The sequence below is a fragment of the Orycteropus afer genome, unplaced genomic scaffold (genome assembly GCF_000298275.1).
Source record: "Orycteropus afer afer isolate SDZICR_OR568_19922 unplaced genomic scaffold, OryAfe1.0 scaffold00038, whole genome shotgun sequence".
Classification (NCBI taxonomy): Eukaryota; Metazoa; Chordata; class Mammalia; order Tubulidentata; family Orycteropodidae; genus Orycteropus; species Orycteropus afer.
The window spans coordinates 2,908,287-2,927,165 of NW_006921625.1; the positions used below are offsets into that span (position 1 = coordinate 2,908,287).

At 48.0% G+C, this 18,879-nt stretch overlaps 1 protein-coding gene across 1 annotated transcript in view; it reads right to left on the reverse strand.

Moving 5' to 3' along the window:
* Window positions 1-2,061: 2,061 nt before the first annotated feature.
* Window positions 2,062-18,879, reverse strand: part of GLRX3 (glutaredoxin 3) — a 35,810-nt gene continuing 18,992 nt past the window's right edge. The window contains exons 4-11 of the mRNA XM_007936792.2: window positions 18,498-18,699; window positions 11,556-11,728; window positions 11,295-11,356; window positions 8,921-8,978; window positions 6,858-6,910; window positions 4,505-4,544; window positions 4,322-4,414; window positions 2,062-2,112 (exon numbers count right to left, since the gene is read on the reverse strand). Coding sequence (XP_007934983.1) covers window positions 2,062-2,112; window positions 4,322-4,414; window positions 4,505-4,544; window positions 6,858-6,910; window positions 8,921-8,978; window positions 11,295-11,356; window positions 11,556-11,728; window positions 18,498-18,699 — 732 coding nt within the window. The remainder of the gene's footprint in view (window positions 2,113-4,321; window positions 4,415-4,504; window positions 4,545-6,857; window positions 6,911-8,920; window positions 8,979-11,294; window positions 11,357-11,555; window positions 11,729-18,497; window positions 18,700-18,879) is intronic.

Sequence of the window (18,879 nt, forward strand, 5' to 3'; positions counted from 1 at the left end):
TCACCCCTTCCTCCTCCTCAACATCCACCCACCTGAACCTCCAGGCAGCAGCCCCCGCAGGCTCCCACCATACGCATACACACACACCCAGGACACATGGTCAACTTTCCTTGTCAGCTGGGCCAGCTCTCAGTGCTGGGTACCTACTGTGTCTGGGACCCGTGGGTGGCAGAGAGGACTTCAAGGGGACAAGGTATCACCACAGGGCAGGCTTGATTAGAAACCTTTCACAAACTCTCTCGTTGGGAAATCTGATAGGTGGTGGCCTCCAAAGTATGACGTTCAGCTGGGCCCAGGGAATTGCCTACTGTATGGCCTAAGACATACGCAGAGCAGGGCTGGCTGTCAAGCAGTTTGCACAAGGAACATCTCACGACCTTCCCAATGTGAGACCCATAAAACACTAGGCTTCACTGTGTCACCAACCGGCTGGGAGTCCAAGGGACAGGCAACTCCCAGAACCTGACAGAAGAGGACGACAAACTCACAGAAGGCGCGGTGACAAGTCCTGGACAACTCTCAACACTGATCCTGACTCGAAGCCTGACATTCACAGGGTATCAATGACGTCTGTGCCACACAAGCTGACCAAAAGCCAGGCGAGGTCCTCCCAAGTCACGGACAGACCGCGGCATGGGGTAGCAGCCATGAGCCACGTGGAACGGGACTCTGCCAGGGTAGCCCAGTAACTCACCAGCACACACGCAGCCCATCTGCTCAGGTATGCCTTCTGTTTACCCGAAGGAAGCAGGGAGAGATGGGCACACATCAGATCTGCGACAGCAGAGACAGCTGAACCGAGGATGCGGTCATGCCAAGGGCTGTCTTGGTAGGAAATTCAAGAGATGGTGCTGAAAGACAGGGCAAAGCCCAGAACAGATGTGTATGGCCGGGATGGAGACTCTGGGAACTGTGGACATCTCACCCACCCCTCAGACCACTGGCTTCATGAAATGTCAGCCAAGACTCCATTTCCATAGTGCACTTTAAAGTTTCACTTATACGGTAATTTTCATTTTAAATGGAAAAAAAAAAAAGTTCTCCCAGATGCCCCAAGAGCCCCTCTAACAGCACAGGAAGGCAGCTCCGTGACGCAGCCTCCCGTGTGAACCAGCCCTCCCCTCCCTACACAGCCCAGGCTGGGGGCGGCCCTCTGCTGGAGCAGCACACTCCTGCCTCCACTTGTCACTGGCGTGGCATTCCTTTCCTCCCCACCTCCAGCCAATGTTACAGTGCCTTAACCCCCGGGACCAACAGTCCCAAAAGTGTGGAGAACAGACTCGGCCACCCTGCCTGGGGCACACGCCACAGACCCTGCAGACAAACACTCATGAGATGGTGCCGAGATTCACACTGACAATGCTCTCGAGATTGTCACAGGCCTCAGAGCATCCTCCACGCATCTGCAGGGCTACACCTTGTCACGGACGCTTAGGCTGACAACACGCTTCTGCGTCTCAACATCATGAGGAACACTTGGTGGGACGGACATTCCTCCCGAGTGTTTCCTGGGAGTGACCCCGACAGAGCTTTCAGAAGCAAGCCCACGACGATCTATGTCGCCTTCGCAATTTCATCAGCGCCAAGTTCAGGTGCAATCAAATCCCACTTCAGGTGAATTTTTCTAAAGCTGCCAGCAGACTTTGCGGCCAGTGAGGGGAGCCATTGGGCCAGAATATGAGCGCTCAGAACACAGAGTGGACGACAAACAGCATGGCTGTGCTCCGCGTTCTGGGCTCGGTCCATTTCTCAAACACTACAAGACGCTCCTAGGTTATAAAGAAACCAGAGACAAAGCCAGTTCATCCCAGTAATGAGTGTTTAACTCACTGTAAAGATATACTTTGGACACCATTATTCTCTGTTGAACTTGAAGGTTTATTGCATTCTATTTTTGGTGGAAAAACATGACATATATTTAGAACAACTTGTGAGGTACACAAGGCGACAGGAAGCATTTTCTACTCCTGGCCACTTCTGAGTGCTCGCTCATGGTCTGCTCCCAGGTCCAGGTATGCTCACAACCAGGTACACTTGGCTGGGCACCAAGCTCCATGTCTATTAATTTTCTCCTCTCAGTATAGATAGCAATTCACCATTTTCCTTCAGTTCCTAGAAAATAACAACAAATAATAACAACCTATGTTAGATAGGTATGTATTGTACACATCACATAAGAACACCTCAACTGCCACAGCATGACTCTGTACCTGAGAATCAAAATAAACACCTTCCTGTGTTGAAACGCCATCCAGCAACACTCACACTGAACCCTGTGCACAAAAGCAGAGTGAACAGCCAGGCTACAAACCCGAGGGCAAACGTCTCTAAAACCACAGCACGCCCACCATCAGCAAACACAGCAGCTGCACGGACACCAGGAAGCACCCAGACCGATGACAGCAACAAAGAGGAAAACGGCCTCAGTGACGGGAAACTCCACGGCGGAAGGAGGCAGCCTGACATGACGCCACCTCCACAGGCTGCACGCAGTACCTGCTGCCCCCTCAGGGGAGCAAGCCTACTTCACTCCTTCAACCCGACCCCGCAACACCTGTGTGCCTCAATCCTGGCCAGAGTCAGGACCTGAAACCATTAGAAAAAGGTGTGATAACAGAGACACGGCACCAAAGCGCTACCACGAGGGAACTGAAACGGCAGGGCAGGGTCTACACTTTGAGACCATTTCTCAAGTTTAAAATTTAATGTAAAGCCATCAAGTTTAAATTATGACAGGAAAGGACAAGTACAGTTTTCTAATTTAAAAGAAACATTGAATTGGATGTAGCGTTTAGGCTATCACTAAGCAGCACACTATTAACAGATAAAACCATTAAAACCTACATGCCCTCCTTCCTGGATGAATCCCAAACAGGCATGATTCTGCCATACAAAAGCCCCAACAGCCCACAGTGACGTCTCGGGACGGGGTGACGGGGCTCTTCCAACTGTTGTGCGTCCACATCTCCTCTCCTCCGGTCACGGGAAGGAGCTGAAGCAGCACCCTGGCCCACCACAAAGGGTTAAAGCCCAATAGCTGTCGTCCTCATCCCCACGGCCGACATGAACCAGCAGCAGCCAGCAGGCCGAGGGACAGCCCATGAGCCACAGCAGCCTGGCACAAGTGTGAACACTGCAGCAGTTACAAACTGAGCCCTTCTCACAGGTCACTAGTACAACCACTGCCCAGGGCACTGGACCCACCAAGTCCAGAGCTTTCATTCCTTCCACTGCTTGTTCAACAGAACAGGATGCCAGGCTCCTACAGGGATGAACGCTCGGAAACATGACCAATGCTCTCACTCAACTGACGGAAGACCACAAGTTGCACTCTGCAAGAAACAAACCACAAACAACATGGCCACCAAGCCACTGCCATTCCCACTCATCTCAGCAAACTAACCAACCTGACCACTGAGTGCTGTTTCTTATCATCTCAAGGAAAACTGTTAACAATCCACCATAGATTGCCAAGTGTGGCTATGCCAACAGGTGAAAAGAAAATGTCACCCCCCATCCTGTTACAGACCCAAAAACAAGCTACCCACACAACGCGTCTTTAGGATTAAATGAGATGTCTTGATTGTGTCTTCCTAAGTTAGCAAAAACAAAGGCACAGGACCGTGCGTACCAATCGGAGGCCTCAGTGCCAGGGCGCCCAGCCCACGGTGGCAGAGGCCAGGCTCTCAAGCCTCTGACTGTGATTCCAGGCTTCTCTCGCACCAAGCACCTCAGAGTCTGACTGCAGGGAGATGCTCAGTCAGAAGCAGCAGCAGAGCTTTCTGGCTTAAATGAAACTGTGAACGTCCCAAAGTGGGTCCTGGAGACCAGAGAACACAGATTCACACACAGGATACACACGAACCCCGAGACAGAGCACATAGGCGCAGAGCTGAGCAGTACGAAAATGTGGAAGAAGTTCTACAGGACTTAGTGCAATGGGGATAAAAAGAAAATTTCACGTGGATAATTTCTGGCCATAAGCTACATGCACTGAAATGCCAAAATCACAGAGTTGGGACTTTGGCTGGCAGTCTGGTGGGTTATGGTTCTGAAAAGGACCCAGGATGACAGCAGGACTCACAATAAAGGTGATTTGACATGTTCAGGCATCAGACAGAACACTCGTACATAGCAATGACTGTGAGAATGATACCATGGACATGAAATGGCAGTTAACGGTCTAGAGTAATTGGATGTGAGGTCACAGAAGAGGGGAGTCAAGGACAACCCCCACGTGTCCACTGACCATGGACTTACAGTTTTTAGACATGTCAAGGCTTCCCAGCTCTTTAACACACAGAACGAATTCCAGCCTTACCTTCACAATATCCAGCCCTCCAATGAGCTCTCCCTTCACATACAGCTGAGGGTACGTCGGCCAATTGGAGTATGATTTCAACCCTTGCCGCACCTGTGGAAACAACGTGAACCCTGAAGCCTTCATTTCAGACCCTAAAGATTAAGGTAAAACTAGGACAAAGCATAAAACAAGAGAACTTACTTCTTCATCCTCCAATATATCAAAGGTTTCGTATTCAACACTGTAAAAATGAGAAACATTTTAACAGGAAATAGAGTTTAACCGAAAATTGTAAAACCAATTTACTTTTTAAAAAAACAGTCCAGAGAAATAAATAAACCAACGTTCACTGCTAACAGAATTCACTGTAGAGAAACGGAAATCACTGGACTTCCTAATCTGGCAGGTCCTACTCAGAAGAAGTCAGACCAAGATGCAGGCGCACCTGCATCTTTCTCTAACTACAGTGGGCCAGACCAGGGCTCGTAACACTGCCTATCGGGCACAGTGAACGCTGTAGGCTTCCTACAGCCTCAGTCACAACCCCTCTACTGCAGTTACAAGGCAGCAGCCCTAGATGACAGCATGGGCGTGGCTGGGTTCCAAAAAAACTTTATTTACACCAATAGGTGGCCAGACTGCCCACCCCCAGGCTGGACCTGTCCTCAACACTGACAGAGCCTGCTGTTCACACATCACTCATGGTGCCACTATTTCCCATCCCATGGAAACTGCCCGAGGACAAGGCAGACACAACACGGCTGCCCATGGACTGGGACGGCATGAGCTGGCAGGAGCAGGCAACTCCTCTGCCAGGCAACTAGACCGCCATCCACCCCAGCCCACAGAGGTCTGCCCACCACACTCAAACAAACTTCCTCCAGGACACACACGTGGCTTTCAGTACACACAAGACCAATAGATTTTACGGCCCTCATGCTGCATGTGAACAAGGCTTGTATGAGCAGAGGATATCACAAAAAGACAAAGCAGACATACGACCCCATCTACTCCGAGGACCTCCCTATGAGGGGCTCGGGGATCAGCAGGAACTTATGACTGGGTCCCCACAGGGTGCAGGTCTAAGGTGGCCAAAGAGGCTACCCACACAGCCCACTAGCCTCTCCAGAACCTCACCAGACTGCCTCTGCAGGCAAGTCCACAGAAAGCGCCCACCGTGCCACGGGCAGTCAGTAACACAGGTGGCAGGAAACGTCACCGGCAAGAACCAAAAAGGAGCATTTGAAAGAAAAGCCAAAGAAACTGCAAGCAGGGGTAAAAAACACCCCCGCAATTTATGTTTTCCCTCCACGCTGGACCAGAGGAGCCAGGTCTCCTCCTGAGAACGCTAAGAAAGAGAGGATGCATTCCAAAACGATCTAGAAGGAAGCTAAGAACAAGTGGTTGGAGTGCACAGCCTTGGAGTTTAACAGCTAGTACACCTCCCAGGAGCTCCTGTACATGTGTGGGACTCCCTACACACTGCCCACTTTGGCCAGTGCAGGCCAGTGGGGGACCCTGGGATCCCAGCATATTCATGCTCAGGCGAGTTCAAGCACCCCCAGAGTCCCTGATGGTCCACGTCCAGAGAAGTGGTCTCCAGCAAGCCTACAGCTGGAGGCTGTAGCAGACACGGCAGCCTCCTGGCCCCAGCCCCAGCGGAGTGGCCGGGAAGAGGGAAGCGGGGGCAGGCTGGCGGCCAGAGTGAGGACCCGCGGCCCACGCTCCCCAGAAAATGGCACAACGCCTTGAAGACAGCAATCACCTGTCTGTCCCTGTCCCTAACGTTGTATTCACATGCAGGAGTCAAGTGACACTTCACTTTTAAGCCCACCCAAAAACATCGGCATTTGTCCATGCAGCTTCTGTAGCCTGTAACTCCAGAGGGCTGGCCAATCTCTTTAAGCTACGGCTAGAATACATGTTACAACTTTTTTAAAGAAGCAACCACGAAATAGAAACAAGGAAGACAAACACAAACATTTGACAAACCCTACAGAGCATGCACCAGTATCTCCCACTGCCTGGTGTTGTGTTTCACCACAAAAGCCAGTCTCAGTCTGGTAGCAGGCAGCTGTGCCTCAGAGCAGACCCAAGGGGCGACCCTGCGTGTCACTTACCCTCAGATCAGACCATGCAAAACATGCGAGCCCTACCAATTCCATGTGCTGTTCAGGAACTAAAGATACTCAATGGGAAATTAAAAACAACCCATGGCATGCTCCCTCACACTCTCACACAGGGCACACTCCCCTCCCCCCACACTCACGCTCCCCCACACTCTACGCAGGGCGAAGACACAAAGATTAACTCTGCTAGGAAAGGAGATGTCATGATTCCAAAGGCTGCCTATGAGTCTCCTTTCTCCTCTTCACCAGTGGGATGTGGTCAAAGGTTCTATTCTGGTATAAGTTAAAAGCCTTCACAGAACACTGTCATGAAACTAGACAGACAGATGTGTATAAGCAGACACAGACATAGCGACTGAAAAGCATCAAGGGCAGAAGTGAAAAGCTGGGGTCCATTAAACACCCCACAGACAAGACCTACGTACTCAGTACTGTTCAGTATTTCCAGAATCTGTTTGCTGAATCCACATTTTGCTTCCTATGTTAAAGAAAAAGAAAAGCAGTGTCACATTTCTTAAAGGAGTCAACTGAGACGCTCGTACCTAGTGTTCTGTCAAGTAAACACAAAAAATGCAGCCTGGCTGCCACCATGATTACTAAATGGAGCCCTGGTGGCACAGTGGTTAAGCACTCGACTGCTACCTGCAAGGTCGGCTGTTCCAACCCACCAGCCAGTCCACAGGCCAAGATGAAGCAGTCTGCTTCCCTAAAGATGACAGCCTTGGAGACCTTCTGGGGCAGTTCCCTTCTGTCCTCTAGGGGCATGATGACCAGAATTGACTACACAGCAGTCGGTTTGGTTTGGGCTTTGTTTCCATGAAGACTGACAACCTTGGAAACCCTGTGGGGCAGTTCCACTCTGTCCTCTAGGGGTGCCATGAGTTGCAATCGACTCCACGGTAGTGGGTGTGTGTTTTACAATTAGTAGAGTCCTGGTTCTTCTTCATGTTACTAAGCGACTGGATCACATCAGGGTTCGGGGGGTTCCCTACCCTATGCCTCCATCCTCCTGTGCTGACCCGACCACACATCATCCCAGACACATTAGCCACACACTTGTGTTTTTATCCACTTGAGCTGACATATGTTCCAGTAGCTTATGACCTTTGTGATCAAAAAGTCCCTCCAAGTCAAACCCAGATTTTCTCCTGAGATTCCAATTGACCCTCCCCCTTCACTCAAAATGGGGACCAGAACCCACTCCCTTTTGCAGTAATGGTGAGAATAATCCTCCCGTCCCAAGCTTGGCCTGGCCTCCCTGTTCTAGGAGTCCCAGACTCTTGAGGTGATGGGAATCCTATGCTTCCCTCCTTGCCAAAAAACCCCACATCTTACAGCCAAGATGTGGCACCACACAGACCCCTAAGAGCCCTAAGAGCCCTAAGAGCACTGCTTCCAAACTGTACAGAGTTCTGGGCTTCCAGAAAAACCTGAAAGTAAGAATCCACGTTAAATAATCAGCAAGAAAGATCAGCAGTCACTTTCTCGTCACTGGAAATTACTAACTCTCTCTGTTTTGTTGTAACAAATACAGGGAATCATCAGAAGGGTCTGGGGCCTGATTGAGACGTGCTGAACTGAGAGTAACCTTTTCCTTGTGGATACTTTCACATCATCACAACATCAATTCCATCTACATCCCACTTGCTCTCGCAGCCTGACTCTCAAGAGGACCCAGGGAGGTGCCGTGATGCCTATGTATAGACGGAGAAGAGCGCTCTGGGGTGGTATGCACTCACCTGGTGTGTCTCGGTGAGGAGGTGGGGCAGTGTGAACCTCACTGCAGCCTTGGTTTCCCCATCTCAACAATCAGGCACACTCCGTGTGGCCTTGCCTGCCTCAGCAAGTAGATGAGGACAAACCAACCGAGGTGTCTGAATTCCTCCCAGTGCTGCAGACACGATGCAGCAGTGCACTGCAGAAACCAACACTCTCACCCAGAGCCAAGTGAGCCCCCCGCCGGGGATGATTCACCAACCTTCACGTTCAAACTCACCCACGGTCAGGACTTTTCTCAGATGAGAGTGGCCAGACCTCTTGATTCACTCATCCCACAGGTATGTGCCCACCTGACAGGGCCAGTAAGGGTTCACCACCCCATGGCCAACACTTGTGGAGGCACAGAGCCCAGATCTGCCAGGTGCTCTGGACTCAGCAAGTCCAGTGACTAAGCTGCAGCTACCAAAATCAGAAAGTGACAACAGAACAGCAACTACAGAACCACTGAAGTGTTAACAGTGTTGACCAAGTTGGCTGACAAAGTCTGGCAGCAGAAAGAAATGCCCCCAACCGAGATAGCATGATGAAGTCAAGCAAAATGCAGATTCCTTTGTTTGAGCTCCATCAGCAGCAATTAAGGCCTGGATATCTTCCTGATACCCCCACAGCTTCACTAGCTGGAGCTAGTAAACACAGAATTAACTGTCCCCTTGTTGCAGATGGGAACATCCAAAGAAATTACCAAGCGAGCCGTTTTGGGGTTCTTTACCTGCCTGCTTCCCTTCATGAAGAGCATCACAGCAGCCTTGTTCGTCAGCACTTTGAGCCTAAAGAGAGGAAAGAGGTATCACGCGGCTCCGCTCAGTTCCTAAACGGGACTCCTGCTTCACTTCAGGAGTAGCAGGTGCATTTGAGGGCTGGCAGGACGACGGTTCAGGGCTTTGAGTGGCATTAAACAAGCAAATGCACTGCATTTCCTTTATTTCATTTTCCCCCTAAGCTGTTATAAAATACAACATGGCTCTTAAGGCAACAAATGCTCCATAAAGTGGCAATTTAAGCCCATCAACTCATAGTACTAAAAAAATAATAATAAACAAATAGTAACAGCCAATTCACTCAGGGGCCTATATGTGAAGCCCATGCAGAATTTTCAGAACTGGATCTCTATCTTTTCAATCCTACACCTTGCACAGCTCGACACGTACTGCTCCCAAGGTCAAAGGGTCACACCTGGAGAGAGAAAGCTGCAAAAATCCAATGAGCTTCCCTTCACGTTGGGTATTGTGCACAACCTGCAAACACTCTAACTCTCTTGTCAGGAACCGTAAGGAGCTGCAGTCAGCTGAGGCACACAACTCAGGGCGCCAGGGGCTCGCAAGCTGAGGGTGCGTCCTGGGGCCCAGGTGCTGTGGCCGTTCACAGTCGCCACCTCCACAGGGCAGGAGCGCTCAGAGGAATGCACCCCACGCACCAAGCTCTGTCACAAGCCCTTCCCGTGAAATACGAGCAGCCAGATTTCCGAAAACACCATGAAATACAGGGGTGCGTGCTGCTCCAGGTCACGCGCCCGGCATACCAGCTGTCTGGCTCTGAGAAACCGGAGGGCCATGCTGTACTGACCAAGGAGTGCCCAGGGTCTCCAGCTCCTGCCTCTGCTCACCTAGGAGCTCTCTAAACTATTCCTCAAAGCCCACTGCGTTTTACTTTCTAGAAGAGTCCAGCCAGTTGTCTTCAGGTGTCTGAGACCACAGGACACCTAGAGGCCTGAGGAGACAGGCAGAAAGTATAAGCGGCAGAGAGGCAGACAGTACTGACAGGGAAAAAAAAAAAAAAAACTGTAACAAGCTCACTACCGTCAAGTCAGTTTTGACTGTAGCGACCCCTCCTTTGGTTTCCAAGGCGGTATCTCCACGAAAGTAGATTGCTCAGTCTTCCTTCCCAGGAGTGGCTGATGGGTTTGAACCGCCAGCCTTCTGGTTAGCAGTCAAAAGCTCCTCCCGACAGGAAAACAAGACATGTAAAAAGTCCAGAGGCTTCCGAGGCCACTGGGTGTAGGGAGAGAGCAGCAGGACCCTGCCTCAGGGCACTGCCTCATCACAGTGAAGGCTGTGGCCAAGGCCACCGAGGTCAGCAAGAGGAGCGGGAACAGCCCTCCTCACACCCAGTGAGTGTGCACACCCTGTGAGAACACAAGGCCCTGAACAGGACACTCACGTACTGGGAGCATTCTTTCCCAGGATGGCTTCATGAACCATCCTCAGCTAAAGGAGTTCTTCACTATCCAACACCTCAGCAAAGTGGTGAGAGGAAGGTTTACCTTACAACCTCAAGTTCCAACTGCCAATGGCTAACATGCTGATGTACTTCAAAATAAATGCCTTTTTCAACCAAACATTCATATTAGCAATAAAACTCTAAGTACCTCTATGTCTCACCAAACTTCAAAGATTCTCGAAGACAACTTCTTAAAGCTGTGTTCAATCATTTCATCATTAAGAGACAGGTGTCACAGCTCCAACACTGCCATGAACACTGCCATGACTGTGAACCCGCAGTGCCCGCAGGCAGTCACTGCTACAGCACCTCAACACCAGGATCGTGGGGCCTGCTCCTCAATGCAGAGAGAACACGGGGCTCCAACTGTAGCAGCAGACTTCTCTAAATGTGAAGACTACCCTCCATATAGGAGCTCTGGTAGCATAGTGGCTAAAGCACTTGACTGCTAACCAGAAGGCTGGCGGTTCAAACCCACCAGCCACTCCTCGGAAGGAAGGTTGGGCAATCCTACTTCCGTAGTGATACTGCCTCGGAAACCCAAGGAGGGGTCGCTATGAGTCGGGGCCGACTCGACGGCACATAACAACAACAACAACAACAACCCTCCATATGCTCACTAAGCTGTGCGGAAATTTCTCCAGTCAAATCAGACACACACGTTTGTACAACCACTTTAAGTGCATCCAACAAAATTATGATCCTGCACACATAAAGACAAATTCCTGATTGCTATCCAATCACTGTGAGTCAGAACTGAGTGGGCAGTAACAGGTCTTGTTTGGGTTTTCACACAGGAGCGACAATGTGAAACTGAGAATTTATCATTTTTTTAAAGTATCAAATGGGACTTTTGCAACACTCACCTTTCCTCTAATTTGGGAGCTTTGGGGCAAATTGTGTCTAGTTCTTCAGATGCTTCCAGCTCCTGAAACACACACACACAGAAGTGTAAGGAAACAACCACAATTCCAAACACTCATCCATCACCTAAGCAGAGAGACTTGGTACAGATTCCAGGTTCTCGTTAGTAACTGCAAAGATCCATAGGAAACAGATCTTCCCAACTGAGTCTGGCGCTTACAAAAGTGGCATCTCTGCACAGGGACAGACTTCTCAGTTCTCACCTTAATTATGTCAAGCCCTCCAATGAGCTCTCCAGAAACATAGAGCTGAGGGTAGGTGGGCCAATTGGAATAGGTTTTGAGCTCCTGACGAACCTCTTCATCTGAGAATACATCGAAACTGCTAAATTGGATATTATGTTTGTTAAGAATTTCCACCATCTGTTTGCTGAAACCTGGAAACAGAAAAAGGAAATCAAGAACTTAGTTTCTCTGTCCTCACTCCCTCTCCTTCCTTTTCCCTCTGTCTCACACTCACACACACACACACACACACATGCACACACCGATTTTTAATTAATTCAGAGTGCAGACTGCCTAGTTGGACACAAGTATCTGCCTACTTTTACCTGTGATTTAATCAGCATATCTCAGCGCATATCTGAGTGATATGTCAAGAGATAAAACAAAGTCCACTCATCATTTCCCTGACCTAGACCCACCCTACTACATGTTTAGGTAAGACTTAGCTTTTTAACCCATCTGAGATTTCAAACAATGTGAGTATGTGTGTGTGTCAGGAACATTTTCTGTTGTGGAAAAACAATACTGACCAAAGAGTGGAGACATGAATGAAGCCGCGGTACCTGCTCCAACAGGGCATGACCAAGGAAGCCTTGGGCCACCTGCCTCATGTTCCTATACAGTCCCTCAGCCCTGTCTCCTGTGGGCGACACCAGTCACTTTTAACCACGACCTGGCCATACAGAAAGCTCAAACTCAGCTGCCCTTCCACCACCTGCTCTCTGGTAGTTGTCCATCTTTACCGTCTCTAAGTAGAATAAACTTGCAATCAAAAGGATGCATTCCCTTTTATTCTAAGGTGGCATGTACAGCATATTAAATTTTAAAACTATCTTCTCTGTCATTATATATGAACTGTCAACAGACTGACGGTATTCTTTCTCATCTTGGGTCATAACTTGACAGCTTCTTTTTTTAAACTATTTACATTCCCCAATGTATGTAATGTGATTTTTTTTCACTACACTATAGTGACAATTTTATGTTCCATGATTTTATTATACTTTTGTGACACATTTTTGTTCTGTACTTTTTTGACAATGTTTTCTTATGATGACATTAGTACTGAAGAGTAAGAGTGTGACTAATCGGTCTTTTATAAATCTACTGGTCTAAACTGAAAAAGGGATATTTTTGTCTTCATAAGCGAATTCTTCCCAATCGTTTTCCAATAATTTGTACCATCCCACTCAACACCCATCATTCTTCTTCTAAAACACAGTCCCAATTCCCTGGGAAACCCCCTATTCTTCAGATTCAACATCCTTTATGATTCAGCAGCATCTGCCATTATCTCTACATGAAATCACATCATAAAGTCCCAGTAAGATTAACTGCATGAGGATGCTGTGCCGAGCGTCACAGGGAGGAAGTTTCCCGTGGAAGCAAGGACCCACACCAGCCCCAGTTCTCCAGACCAGCGGCTAAGGAGCCAGGCACCATGTTGCCTTATATAGCCTCTAAGTCACTTTCCCCACTCTCACATGTTGAGTTCATGTACAGCCCCTGGTAAAACAGTGATGCTGAGACTCTTCCTTCTTCTGGGAGTTCATTAGTCCACAGCTAACGGCTGGCCAAGTGCTGATGGTCATTCTGTGGCCAAGGAATTAGCTCCTTTCAACTGGAACTGGCTGCAAAAAAGGCTTTCTTTCAGCTTTAGGCAACTACGTGCAGATGGGAAGGACTGACTAGGAAGGCCTCATTTTCAAGGGTCAAATGGCAGACGGGAAACATTATACTTAAGGGTAAACAGTAAAGACGCTTTATTCTAGTAACAAAATATATGATCATCTGAAAAAGAATACACCTATGCAGTAGAAATATTTAAAAGTAGAGAAACCATGTTTAATGGCCACCGAGCCACCGTTCCTATCAGCAGTCATCTCTAGTCATGACAGATGTAGATAAGAAGATGAACTGCCGAATGCAATCACGATGCAACAACAGCCCCTGAAGAGCGCTTCTGAGCCTGCTGGGCTTTGGTGTCTGCCCTCACAAGCAGACGCAACTAGACAGCACTCGCTGTAGCCTAGATCTCCAGACTATGGGGCAGACACATTTTACTTTGCTAAAAGCTGTGTTAACTGCAATAGTTACAAGAATTCCCAAAGAGCTTAATTAACCTGCATGCTAAAAAGTTAATATTCTGCTTAAAAAGACGTGTACCTTGCTGATTCCTGGAAATCCACCTCAAACATAACGGCCCTCCTTCCTGTCCCAGTGAGGAGGACAGAACAAGGGTAACCAAATTCCTGGCAGCTGAGAACACAAAGACCCAGGACAGGAAGACAGAGCTGAACAATAGGAGAGCCAGGCCAAGGCCAAACAGACCCTGGAATGGCTTTCAATGTCCCCCAGCACAAAATTTAGACACAACTCACCTGTGTTTTTCCAAAGAACAGGAAGCATGAGCGGGGACGTGGGGAAGCAAAACCCAAGCACAGTGATACTCCATGTAGAAGCCACAGTGAAGTAAGTGTGTGACCAGCAGTAGTGCTACCGAGTTCCTGAGAGCAGGGGCCACCATTATCATGAGTGAAGCCTTGCCTGCCCAAAATGGAACAAAACCATCCCCCTCCGGGGAGAGGGCAAACCACCCAGCAGTTCCTGCAGGAAGAGTTCACAGGTGAGACTCGGTTCCTGCAACAGGGCACATAGCTAAAGGGGACATGCAGTCAGAGCATATCAGTGAAGGCAATGGTAGGAGAGGCCCCGTTAACACAATGCCCAGTGTACCTTCATTAAGAATGCCAGCATCCTAACAGGATGACTCACGGCATCTGCTAGAAAGACAGGGTGTAACAGAGACCAAAGGATCAGAGAACAGAAAAGCCTATTAAAAAGGTCATTATAAAAATCATAAAGAATCAAACGAAGCCTTGTCAGAATGACTCAGGAACTAGTAAATCCTATCTATCTAAACATCTTTCCTAGAATTCTGATTATGCAACTTACTATCTAAACGTCTGTCACATCACACAGTCCACTGTTCTGAACTTCGCAAAGCTTCTTCTATGCCCTAGGTGCCACTGAAACAGTCAACAGTAACAAACACCTTTCAACCAGGGGAACAAGATGGGGAGAAAAATGACAACTTCTAAGTTTACCTCTAATCGACTTAAATAACCACCACTAGAATCAAAAAGGACATCCTAGAGTGGCCACCACCAAGGGAGGAAGAAGTAAAGGGACAAAGAAGGGAACTGACTGGGTCCCAGCTCCCCAACGGCCCATGTCCTCAAGGCATGCAGCACAGTGGCAGAGAAGGGACGGCAGCTCTCCTGTCCCGGCATGTAGTCTACGACGGTTTCCCATATGCCACTATCCTCTGGCGACACTTAGCCTCCCCTGAGCTCCCACCTACCTCCTGCTGACATCATCATGGCATCACACATAAAGACGAAGGGAATGCGACCAGTGGTCCCAAAGAAGTCTATTAGTTTTATTGCAGGTTTGCTAGGTATAACCAGTTACAGAGTCACCCACATCCCATAGCCAGTTTAACAATCAACCCTTCAGACTCTAAGGAAGGTGGTGAATAAATGCACTGGGTGATGAGACAGTCTGTGCTCCAAGCCCTTGTTGTGAGGCTCCTCTAATCGAAAAGTAAAGTACCAGAACGTCATCACCCCTCAACCACCTGCAAGCCCGGCAGAAACAACTGCACAGATGATGCAGCAGCCGTCTGCTGCTGCCTGCAGTTAACGCCAGCATGAGCAAGCCAGCGCTCCGGGAGGTAAAACAGCACTGTCTGATGCATATACACTGGCAAGAGTTTGTCAAGTAGAACTAGGAGACAAAGAATCATTTCTCCATCTGTTAAGACAGAATTCAACATGAAATTTTATCTTTAAAACCTAGACTTTTTCTTAATCTGTAACTTGATAACCATATAGGGGCGAATTCAAAATTAAATTTTCATTGGCAGCTTGGTTATTTTTGGAAAGCCACACTGGACACACAGTAATCATTTCAACAGCAGACTCAATTTCACTTCCACTGACTTTAATAAACTCTCTCCTCTAAAGTTGAAACAAATACTCCTAGATTCTCAACACCATCATCAAAAAGCATGAAATCGTCAGTTACATAGCTAATAATGTCGTATTAGGCATGTTGCCACTGATGTTAGGTGACACCAAGTCAGTTCCAACTCACAGTGATCTTAAGAACAATAAAACTAAACACTGCCCGCTCCTGCATCCCCCTCACATTGTCACCATAGTGGAGCCCAGCGTTGGAGCCACTGTGCTAGTTCATCTCATCGAGGGGCTTCCTCTTTTCTGCTGATCCTCTGCTTCACCAAGCTTTGTCCTTCTCCAGGCAACGGTCCCTCTTGATAAACTGTCCGGAGTATGTGAGACGAAGCGTCACCATCTTCATTTCCAAGGAGCATTCTGGCTGTACTTCTTTTTGTTTGTTTGTTCTTCTGGCAGTCCACGATATAATAAATATTCTTCACCAACACCATAATTCAAATGCATCAATGCTTCTTCCAGCTTCCTTATTCATTACACCTTTCACATGCATATGAAGTGAATGAAGATACCATGGCTTGGGTCAGGCCAACCTCAGTCCTCAAAGCTACACCGTTGCTTTTAACACTTCAAAGAGATCTTCTGCAATAGATGTGTCCAATGTAATACATCATCTGATTTCTTGACTGCTGCTTCCATGGGTGTTGATTGTGGATCCAAGTGAAATGAAATCCTTGACAACTTCAGTCTCTTCTCTGCTTATCATGATACTGCTTTACTGGTCCAGCTATAAGGAGTTTTGTTATCTGTGTGTGGAGGTATAATCCATACTGAAGACTGTAGTCTTTGACCATCCGTAAGTGCTTCACGAGTCTTCCTCCAATCCTATTGCCATGTACTTTTTCATATAGTCCAGTTTCTCGGATTATTTGCTCAGTACAGACTTAAGTATGGTGAAAGGATACACTCTTCCTGATTTTGAACCATGCGGTATCCCTTTGCTCTGTTTGGATGTCTGCCTCTTGGTCTATGTACAGGTTCCCATTCTTCGCAATGCTGTCCATAATTTGCTATGAGCCACCCAGTTGAATGCCTCTGCATAGCCAATGAAACAAAAGTAAACAGCTTTCCGGTATTCTTCGCTTTCAGCCAAGATCCATCTGACATCAGCAACATCTGACATCACTCTTTCCACGACCTCTTCTGAATTGAGCTTGAATTTCTGGCAGTTCCCTGTCTACGTAGTGTTGCAACTGTTCTTGAATTCTCTTCAACAAAATTTTACTTGTGTGTGATACTAATGATATTATTTGATAATTTCCACATTCTGATGGATCTCCTTTCTTTGGAATGGGCACAAATATGGATCTCTTCCAGTTAGTTAGCCAAGAAGCTGTCTTCCAAATTTATTGGCACAGACGAATGAGTGGCTCCAGCACTGCATCCCTTTGTTGAAACATCTCAGTACAATTCCATCAACTCCTGGAGCCTTGTTTTCGCCATTTCCTTCAGTGCAACTTGGATTTCTTCCTCCAATACCATCGGTTCCTGACCATATGCCAACTCTGAAATGGCTGAATGTCAATCATTTCCATTTTGGTATAGTGACTCCAGGTATTCCTTCTTTCTGTTTTTAACCATTGACTGTGATTGGGGTGAAATTTTACAGAGCAGATTAGTTCATGCACATTTTGTTTCATGACCTTTCCTCTTCTTTTGATGAATGCTGCATCTTTCAAATACTTTGCCCATAGAATCCTTCAATATTGCAACACAAGGCTTTAAGTTTTTCTTCAGTCCTTTCAGTTTGTATTCAGTAATAGTAAAAGAAAACAACATAAATCTTAAACCAGAGGTGTCAGATAATTCCAAGACTTACTTCAGGGCAAAATTACAAACACACGTGTATAGAAAATAAGAGTGACTACAAGCCACAGGATTAGGAATCTTTAAGTTACTATCAACTGTGCTCTGGAATAGGAGCCCCGGTGGCACAGTGTTTAAGCACTTGGCTGAGAACCAAAAGGCTGGCAGTTTGAACCCACCACTCACTCCACAAAAGCAAGATGTGGCAGTCAGTTTCAATCTTTTAAAGATTACAGCCTTGGAAACTCTGTGGGGCAGTTCTACTCTGTCCTTTAGGGGTGCTAGGAGTCAGAACCAACTCCACAGCAAGGAGTTTAGTTTAGGCTTTGCTTCCATAAAGAATGACGGACTTGGAAAACCCTGTGGGGTAGTTCTGCTCTGCCCTCTAGGAGTGCTGTGAGTCAGAATCAACTGGACAGCGGTGGGTGTGGTTTGGGCTTTGCTTCCATGAAGACTGACAGCCTTGGAAACCCTCTTGGGCAGTTCTACTCCATCCTCCAGGGTTTCTATGAACCGGAATCAACTGAACAGCAGTGGGTTTGGGTTTGGGTTTGGTTTGGGTACACTGGAGTGACAGCAGTGGGTGAAGAATACAGTCACTGGGACACTGACAGACATCAGGGAAGGCAGGAAACCAGGTGGACATAGGAACACGATCAAAATCCTGTGGATTTTTGCACTGTCGACTAGGTGAAAAGGAGAAGATATCTGTTACCGGCACAATTCACTGAACCAGGCAAAAAAACACATTAACAGAGACAGCAGCATGGGAGCTGGCACCAATTCCCAACTCTGCCACCTCGGGACCTGGGGCAAGTTGCTGGTACCTCCTAGGGTTCTGAACACTCGTGTACAAAACAAAGACCTTGCATCAGATGACCTCTATGCCCCTTTTGGTTCCAGCAGTCTCTGAATCAATAATGTGAACTAATTCTAATCATGAAATTGCATGATGCCATTGGGAAGGATGACCTCAGTGGCTTACTAAAGCTATCTGAACACTACATGAGGTGTGCAGTACATCTGTCTGCACTGTACATTCCCCCCTTTTTGTGTGACCTCAGTAGCAGCCTCTTACCACAGCGTGGCTCCTGGGGGGTTCCTTTCATGAACAACATGCAGGGGGCGGCGTTGATTAGCTTCTTCAGTCGGAGGTTGAGAGCTTCCTCCGGGGGCTCCTTGGTGCTGGGTGCAAAGGCACTGCTGGACGCATGTCGCTGAACTTTTTTGGTCAACTCGGGGGCGTGTGCACCATCTAATCGGTCAATCCTCTGAGAATTCTAAGGTTAAAAAAAGGACTTAGAACATGAGTGGCATTCGTCCATCAGCTCTTTATTTTAGGCTCCTCAGTTCTGGCCAGGTCTAAAGGAGTCAAGCTGCCATCGCCGAGGTGAAGGGACCATCACAGGCTGCCTGCAGTGCATGTGAATTTCAGAGGCAGCTGGTCACTCTTTCCTTTG